The sequence below is a fragment of the Chlamydotis macqueenii genome, chromosome 19 (genome assembly GCF_036417535.1).
Source record: "Chlamydotis macqueenii isolate bChlMac1 chromosome 19, bChlMac1.mat, whole genome shotgun sequence".
NCBI classification, from domain to species: Eukaryota; Metazoa; Chordata; class Aves; order Otidiformes; family Otididae; genus Chlamydotis; species Chlamydotis macqueenii.
In genome coordinates, this window is record NC_141574.1 from 2768339 (window position 1) to 2777711 (window position 9373).

The following is a 9373-nucleotide window of genomic DNA, read 5'->3' on the forward strand; positions in this document are numbered from 1 at the left end:
AGTGATAACATTCATTTGGTTCTCAATAATTTAGCCAGCCTGGTTTTCAACCAGGATATTTGCAAATGAAGCCACCCTCAACCGCTCCTCCATGCCATCGGGGTGGGGCTGGGGGGGGAAGCAGTGCTGGGGCAGCTCAGCATCCAGTAGGATCAGACCCACCATGGAAAGGAAACTTCCCCAGAAGAGGAGAACAAGGTCCTGACTCCCTTTCCCACCTGAAGGAATTGCTCTGTCCCACTAGTCACACTCTGGATTTATACACGACACAAAAAGGATTGATTCCAGCCTACAACCAATCTTTACGGAGGTTTTATTTCAATGGGCTGCGTTTTTCTGTTTTCTAACAGCCCACGTCCATCCTTTGGCAGGGCTGCAGACCTGGTTGACAACCAAGTACAACACGGTTGTACAAGCAGCAACACGTAACAAAGAAACCAGCTCCTCATGAAGAAACTGCTACCAAATAGGGCCCAAATCATACCTGGATCTCACCAGCGCTTCTCAGCTGCTGAGCGGGTGCCGGGCTCGGGCACAGGGTGGGCACGGGGCTCGGCTGCTCTCAGCAGCAGCACCAGCCAAGCACCATCTCTCACCTACAGCCCAAATTCTTTCCAGAGCTCGAGCGATGTACAAAGTCCCCTGTGCAACAGGCACAAAGCTTGCAGCCATCACCGGGTACTTTACTAGAAGAACTGAAGGATTTGGCTGCCTGCTTTTAAAACCCAGCTTTGGCTCCTTACAGCCGCTCCCCCGAGGAGCTGGTGGGAGGTGTTACCCAGCAAACGCAGGTGTTAAGCCAGGGTTCTGGTGGCACTGTGCAGCTCAGGTCAGCGGGGCTCTCCCTGCAACGTGCAGCGACAGTGAAGATCCTGGAAAGAGCACTCCCATATCCACACCAACAGAGCAGAGTCATGACACGCCGAGCAGCTTCCTCTGCCAAATACAAAAATTCAATCACCGTGCTTCAGCTTTTGGCTGCAGATGGAGTGCAGGAGAATACCTGTAGGAAAGTAAAAATAAATAAATAAAGGTCTTTTTTTTAAACCACAAGAAAATAATTCTGCAGCCCTGGATGTTTGTTTGACTTTTAAATACAGAAATCTGGACTATGATGACTTTTGCATCGTTTTTACCAGCAGCAACAGAGACGTTCAGCGACTCGATCCCGGGGTGAAGCGCTCTGCCAGGGGGTATGGCCAGCATCCGATGGCACAAGAGCTGTGTCGCTAGGGACAGTCCATCACCTTCACTACCTGCAGAACACAGACTCTGCTCAGGTCAGCTCGCAGCTGCTGCCACATCCCTTTGCCCCCTCCTGAGTACGGTTCTTGCTACTGCTCTGCCACAGCTACACCCTGCTCACCAGCAACCTCACCAGTGCCCATGCAGCAGCAGCCAAGCACTACCAGAGGTGAGACGAGCACCTTACCTGCCTTCTCCTCCTGCCTCCCCGGATCCGTTCTCCAGTACCTGAAGCATTTTTGAGGAACACCTGTGCAATATGCCTGCACGCGCAGCGTAAAGCACAGAGCCCTGCAGCCCGAGCGCAAAGATCCCCTGCACAAGCAGCCACCGTGCCAGCAGACAGCTGCCCACCTACGCGGGCTGCTGGCAGAGGGACAAGGCAGACAAGGGGCCACAGGCCTGGTCCGGCCCAGCAAATCCCACATCCCTATCGATAGTGACGGGTTGCGCCTTTTCAGCACGCAGTACCACCGGCTGGGTGCAGCTTGTGAATGCAGACAGTTTAACCAGAGGCTTCAATTGATTAGTTGTTAAACCATCCAACAGCCCTGATATGTTTGGGCTGATACACTGGTGAAACAGAGTTGAAATCTATCCCAGGTCATTAGTAGTTGTTTGACTCACACTGTCACAAAGGGAAATGGAAAGGGAGAGGCTTTAAACAATCCTGTGTGCAGACAAGTGAAAATGCAGAAGACCCACAGACCTCCCAGCCCGCTAGGCTCCCCGAAGAATTCTTCCACATTCATTACTTAGAGCTGCACAGACAGCTACACGGCTGCAAGGATCCCCAGCTCATTTCAAAGACGCGTTCACCCTCTGACAAAACAGGCTCAGCACGCTGGAAGCCAAACGCTCCCTTTGACAGCCGTACCCCGACCTCGGCTGGACCCCAAACTCCTCCCGGGACAGCGCTGCCGGGGCACACGCTGCCTTCCAGGGGCTTCTGTGCCTCTGCCTGCATGAGCCACACTCAGCTCACCTAAATTAAGACACTCACTGGAAGTTTTAAGAGCATAGAGGGATGTTTTGGGCATTTTCTATGCCACTGGAGACTGGGCATTTTCTATGCCACTGGAGACTCACTCCTCCCCAAGGCAAACGAGCTGCTTAGTTGCCACAGAATTCTTCCCCGGTGTCAACTTACAGCGCCTCCCCAGCAGGTCCCTGTGTATTGCTCTGCGTGACACCTCTCTGACCGCACAGGGTGGGAAAAGTGTTGTTATTCCCATTTCTAAACTGGAAGCTGAGGCCCAGTCTCACATTTTGCTGGCCTGATCTAACTGGCAAGATGCATTTTGTGTAAGGAAAAGAATGCTGTGGGTAATGCATCTTGCGTCACGTTCCCACGTGAAATAAGCAACGCAGGCAAAACCATCCTTTGGCTCGGGTAAATGAACCTTCAGCAAACCAAAATCCCATCCTAGCCAGTATTTCCCTCCTGCTGTAAGCCAGCAGCGCAGGCAAGGCCTGGGTGAGTTACCCAAGGTCACAGGGGAAGCCTGCGCAACACCAGGAATCGGAGGCAGGCCTCCCACAGCCCAGCGGCCTCTTCAGCGCTAGGCTGGGCTCTCTAGCAATGCTTCAAGAAATAAAAAAAAATTATCCTACCTTTTCCTGATTCAACACAGGAAAGTTTTACAACTTACAGTCTTGTTTGCCTCCTGAGCCTCTCAAACCAGTCTCCTGGGACTGCCCAACTGGGATAGCAGCTGTTGCCAGAGGTGCGATCGCTCCTGGAGCGATCCTCTCCTCTCCTGTCAAGGGGTCTTACGATTCCTAATAAAGGCAGCAATTTTGCTTCCAGCTTTTACAAAGCTTTTTATGGCTCGGGCTGCTTAAAATAATTAGGAACCATAAATTCAGGGCAAAAAGACTTGCATAGCGTGACATGAGGGAGGGAGTATTGACTGAATCAGATTAAATCCTAGTGAACAAAATACTGGTGAACAAAATACTTCCCACTTCAGATCTTTGGCTTCCATCTCTTAGCACTGTCCCTCGCCGACAGGCCTCAAAGACCACGGTTACAGCTTGGCTGAAATGCTAAAACAGGTTTCCTGCCCCATTTACAATGAACACCACTGTCACAAGTGCAGTTTCCAGTGCAGGAAGCTGAAATCCGGGCAGAAGCAGCCATGCTGGCCGTTCGGAGAAATATGCAAAACGAGCATCTCGATAAAACCAATTCCATGAAGAGCCTTAAACCCCAAGCTAAAGACCAAAGGTGCAAGAAGAATAAATTACCCAGAAACTCTTCCTGCTCAGACATCTAACTGCTCCCAATCTGTTCCTGTTCGCACACTGCTCCCAGCCTTCAGGGCAGCCAGCCTGCCCGTCACCTTGGGCAATGACTCCAGTGCAGACAACATTAAGCTGGCCTGTCCAAATCACTCTGCCGAGCCAGCGAGGATGCCAGGAGGGTCAATTCAAGTCTGCAAACACTTAACTTACAAGACAATCTGTGCAATGCTAGGAAGCTCACTACCATGCTAAATTATCTCTGCTGCTCTCTGCAGCGGCAGGTAGGCTACATATTCAGATCTAGGACATTTCTTCAAACAACCCCAGCATCAGATGACTGTAATGTTCAATTTTCTTTTCAGCGAAGAGTTAGTGCTCAGCAGAGAGTTGAAATCATTACTGCTGCAAGGTCCGGGAGCTCTCCTCATGCATCTACCAATCAGCCTCCAATCTCCCTTGACAAAAGGATATTTGGACTTTTTCCTGGAGAAATCTCTCATAATTCAAGGTAACGACACCACTGCCACTTTCACCCCCTTCTTTTCTCCTGGTGTTGTCATCGTTTCTGGGTTGCATTTCTTTGTGGTCCATCAACAGTGCTGCCAGCCTCCCTCGTCCCTTTATAATATAGCTCCACACATCTTGTAGAGATGCCAGATTTGCGGCGTTGTCTTGTCAGTATTTCTAGGAGTTCAATAAACATTTTAATTAAAGGAATGTCTTCTGAGCCAAGAAAACCACAGCATGGGGCAGGATTACAGCCCCTTGATGGCTCATCGCCAGCGTGACACTACTTCCAAGCGCAAAAGCTCAAACCAGCTCTCGTGCCAGCCAACACAAAGTGGGGGCCGCAGCACAGCCACACAAGGGTGCCTAGAGCAGCACCCTCGGGTGAATTTCCTTCTCTAGGTGCCGCGAGGCCTTTACTCCCCTTCTCTCCACCTGCTGGGAGGCTGCACAACCCCAAACTCCGCCTGCCAAAGACAGCATCCTTTGTGAGTATCCCCTACACAAAGAGTGGGGAGGAGCAGAGGGCCCTGGAGGAATTGCCCAGTTTAGGTGCTTAGGAAAGCGGCACCCATTGCTCGAGTAGCGCACGGATCCAGCGGGGAGGAGGTTACACCTGCTCCTCCCGCAGCAGCCAACAGCTCCTGCCTTCTCCTGAGCGTACAGAAGCAGCCACTGACTGGTCTCCATGGTGGTCTCTGTGCCACAAAGCTCAACTCTGTGTTCAGACCATCCCCAGCAAGAGCTCCTCGTGCTTCTTTCCAGGCCTGGACACAGAGATATATTCCTGTTTTTTTTTCAAGAGGAAACATGACAGAGCAAAGACAAGGCACAGCACGCCATTACAGCCTCAGCGCAGCAAGAGTATCTCCTGGGGCTCTCACTCAGCTTTGCGGTTTGCCAACACAGAAAATCCAGGTTCAGGGCTCTAGGATTGGAACAAAAGCGACACAGAACACAATGCAAAACAACACGCTGTGGCTGCCCTGACCCACACCTCTCCTGCCACCAAAAACTGCCATCTACACCCCTTGCAGCTACTGAACTCCCTGTTCATCTACACAAACTGGTTTGCTCTTGCAGTTCCTACTGGGAGGCCTCTCAGCGCCTCCTCTCTTTCCGGGTCCCTATTTCACCTGCAGACACATCATTCCAGTACTTCTTGCACAGCTTTTCGTCTCCAGACCAAAGCGTGATGGAATGTAACGGGCCTGCAAGTAGCTTTGGAGTGAAAAAAATCACTCCCTCACCACGCACTTCCACCAAGCCCAAAGCTCTGTAAACTGAAATACCTATTACGATAATAACAGGCTTATTCCACCGAAATTCCGAACAACTGATGACAGGAACATTTTCCACATCCTCAGGCTGGCTGACCGTTCCCACAACTTCCCAGCCTTCTGCAGCTTTAGCCTAGAAAGGGAAAGGAAACAAATGGTAAAAAAATTGGCTAATTTTCAAGCTTGAAAAGAAAATAAGTCACGTATGCAAACACACTTTTCAAAAAATAAATGTTTTCAGTTAACTCGACTGTCTTTTCTGGGTTTTTTTTTTTTTTGCATCCCTTGAGTTTTTACCACCAAAGTCCTCCCGGTACCAGTACACAAACCTTTAGTTTAAGAAGAACAAAAAAAAAAATTAAAAAAAGAAAAAGTAATTTTCCTTCTGGTGTTCATTCCAGTTCAGCAAGCAAACAAACACCAACTGAAAAGCTCTTTTTTTTTGCCCATACAACAGTTCTAGGAAGGTTTTTGAAAGGAAAGCATACAAACAGAGTAGCGTTAAAGAAATCTGCATAATCCACAAAGCGGTGCAGTGGAAGTTCTCAAGTGCAGGCTCAGCCACCAGAAGCCCACAGTACCGTTTTCAAACACAAGTACACATTTTCAAACTCGGATGCCAAAAATCAGCTCATACAAAAGGCAGGGCCCTCCACACTCAGTGCCGCACATAACCAGAGAATCAGCCTTCCCTCCCACACCCTCAATTATTTGTCTGGGAAATCCATTTTAACAACAGAAGAGCTACTGCTTCTTGCCGGCTTCACTTCCTGCGGAACCGGCACTTTTCACATTACATTATATCGAATTCACACCAGCCAGGCAATGCCACGGGTGAGGCCAGTGAATCTGGGTCCAATTAAACAAACCGCCGCAATGGCTCAAAACGTTAACAATTCAGGCTTTGCAGTAACAAAGTGATTCCTCCAGCTGCTTCAATTAAATACCAATGTATTTTACGTATCTCTCGTTTCACCATCACCTAGAGCTCCAGCTGCCACAGACCTACTGTACAGCTGGACAAGTGTTTTCTAGCACCAAGCGGGAAGAGCCCAGGCTTACCTCTGCTCAGCCTCCTCCCGGTCACACCAGGCTATGACGAGCTCTTGAGGACCTTCCTCTTCCTCCCCTGCCTCCACTCCCCTGAGGGTCTGCAGCCTCTCCTGAACCCTCCAACTGCACCCCGCTCCCCCAGGTCCGGAGCAGAGGAGGGCAGATGAGAGCCTCCAGCTCTCTGCTGCGCGTGCGCACGATATTCAGCCGGTCCCCAGCTCTGCCAGGGGACCTCCACGAGGAATCGGGGCAGTTGCAGGGTGCTATCACAGTGGATGGACACACTGCCAATTCAAAGCAACTTCCCTAGCTTTGTTTCATTTTAAATTGTGGTTTTTCACATGCATTCCCCTTCTTTTTGCACTACATTCTGCAAAGGGCCCTATCTCACCTCACCGCATAGGTACAGGGTAAAAAGATTCCCAGCAGCTCGCACCAGCCCTGGTTTCTCCTCTCTCCCCTGCTCCAAAGGCTGCCCAATGCTGCCATCGTGTGCCTGGGCCCCGGGCTGCTGTCTCCGCTGCCCGCCAGGCAAGACCTGCTGCAGGCAGCAGCTGAGAAAGGGAGACAGACCCCGTCTGACCAAGCTCGCAGCCTGAGTACAGGAGACGGACACTGCGTTATCCTGCTATCGCCTCCTTCCAGTAAAAAATCCACAGCTCAGACCTGTTACCCCACCCGATGGAATGGGACTGGGGGTGCACGCCTGTCAGGGGTGGTCCGACAGCACAGACCACCGGCAGCAAACAGGAATGCAGAGCAGGAGCACAGGACACCGCAAATAACCACGTCCTTTTCCTCTACCTCCTCTCTGTTCAACAAATGCAATATTTGAGCTTTCTTGAAAGGAAAGGGGGAAAAAACATGGATTGTTCTACCTTCAAAAAGCTCCGGAGATCATCTGTGCTGTAGACATCAAAGACTTCCATAGCTCCAGAGCTAGCTTTGCTCACTGTCGGAGTCAAGGGGCAGCTGCAAAGAAACAAAGAAAGGAAAAGCATCATACGAGACCAAAAAAGGAAATCCAGGAGAATTTTTCTATGGATATTCCCTCCTCTTGCCTGTCCAACCCAATTCCAACCAGTCCACTAGAGCTCTTGCTCACTGTACAGATATATTTTCCTATGGAGAACAGGAGGGCTCAGAAATTACCACAGGAAATGGGCTGTGGCAGTTTTGTGCACAGATGGACAGCTGAAACCCAAAATAAGTTAAACCAAAAAAATACCCAGGGAGGTTCCTTACCAGCCTGGAATACCACATCCTGCAGCCGCCCTGCAGAGCCCAAGGCAAAGCAGCAGCTAGCCAAATTCAGCTCTGCAGCTCAATCCTCCATCCCTGCTGAAACCAGGACACCTAGAAAGCCCTCTAAAGAAGCTGTGGAGCAACGCAGGCTAGAAACCTCTCTGGGAGCCAGCAGCAGAAAGCTGAAGGCGCAGATAACTAGCCTCCTACCTGTTCCTCTGGCTTGTCACCACTCTGTCCACCCCCAGGAAGTACGCAGAGCGCAGCAGTGCCCCCAGGTTCATGGGATCCTGGATCTGCTCCAACACCAACCAAATCAGCTGTTGGTTCGGACTCTCTTCATCCCCCAGATCACGCTTTTCAGCTTCCTCCAAGCTCTTGAAACGGAGAGGAGTGGCCTCCAAACAAACTCCCTGGTGGACCTGCCCTCGGCAAAGAGCATCCAGCTCTCTCCTTCCGACGCGGTGCACAGGGACTCCCCGGGCTGCGGCCTGAAGGACAAGCTCGCTCATCACAAGCCGCCGCGAGCTGCTGCTCTGCTTGAGGAACAGCCTGAACAGGTCCCTTCTCGACTGCGAGAGGGCCAGGGAACACGGTGCGATCCCAAATAAGATCTCTGAGCCCTTAGTCCTCTCCACGGACAGGGGCTTTCGTTCCAGCCTCCTCCTCTCTCGCAAGCTCCACAGCTCCCTGTTCGCGGGCACCGCCTGTCTGGCCCCTCTCTCGCACGACTTCTGCCCCGGTGGCGGGCGGCTCTGCGGGGCCAGGCCCTCGCGGGACGCCCGGGGGTCAGCCACCCCTCGAGAAGCTTCTGGGCGGGCTGGCGAGGGAGGCCGACCGCCGCCATGCCCACGCGCGGCTGGCGGGGGCCGCTGCTCCCGAGCGGAGCGGTGTCTCAGCCCCCACCACCCACGGCAGCAGTAGGCGGGCGACAGCCCCGCGGCCCTCCAGACGCCGGACCTGAGCGCTTGCTCCATGGCTGCCCCACAAAGGCCTTTCCACGCGGGACAAGCCAAGCGCAGGCACCGGCGGCCTCAGGCCGCGGGTGTGCAGGCAGGAGGCGGCCCCGCACCGCCCCACGGGGCACGAGTGCCGGGCCCTGCGTGGGAGGAAAACACCCAGCTCAGTTCCAGAACAGCCCGGCAGCCAAAGCGGGACCGCGTCAGGGGCACGGACACGTGTGGGACGCGGGCTGGAGGGGCTCCCCGGCCCCGCAGGAAGCACTGCCGGTGGCGGCGGACCCCGCGAACACGCGTGAACCCGGCCGCCGCCCCGCTCCTACCGCCCGCGTGCGCCGCGCCGCTTCCGGGCGGGCACCACAGAGAGAGGGAGGGGCGGAGCGTCCCGCCCCGCGCAATAGCGCCGCCTGGCGGCGGGCGGGGGCGCAGGCGGGCAGGTCCCCTCCTCGCTCCCGGCCCTGAGGGGAAGCGGGCGGCCCTCACCGCCCCCCCGGGGCACCGGGGATGGGGGACGGGGCCTCTGCTCCTACCGGGAGGGGAGCCTACCCTACCGGCCTCCCCTGACAGGGACTTAATTGACCAGAAAACAGCTCTGAACCGCTCCCTTAGGGCACCTCGCAAAGGCCGGGGCGGGGGGCTGCATCCCTCGGGCCCCAGCCCAAACAACCGGCAGCACCCCGCTCCAGCCACAGAAGCGCTGGTGCTTTGGGAAGTCCAGGCCCTGGCCGAGCGCAGGTATTTTTAATGTTAAAAAGCAGGTCTTTGAACTGCAGTTACCCCCCGCCGGGAGTGGGGATTTCTCTCTGACCCCGTTCCCAAAGGCCGAGTGCGCTCAGG

At 53.6% G+C, this 9373-nt stretch overlaps 1 protein-coding gene across 1 annotated transcript; it reads right to left on the reverse strand.

Annotated features, from left to right (window-relative positions):
* Positions 1 to 296: 296 nt before the first annotated feature.
* On the reverse strand, positions 297 to 8582 carry MRM1 (mitochondrial rRNA methyltransferase 1). The gene is made up of 5 exons (XM_086763066.1): positions 7788 to 8582; positions 7211 to 7304; positions 5292 to 5412; positions 1137 to 1256; positions 297 to 1003 (listed from the first exon to the last, which is right to left on the reverse strand). Exons 1-5 carry the CDS (start codon positions 8552 to 8554, stop codon positions 954 to 956), a joined length of 1152 nt encoding a protein of 383 aa, XP_086619192.1. The 5' UTR covers positions 8555 to 8582; the 3' UTR covers positions 297 to 953.
* Between the last annotated feature and the right edge of the window lie 791 nt (positions 8583 to 9373).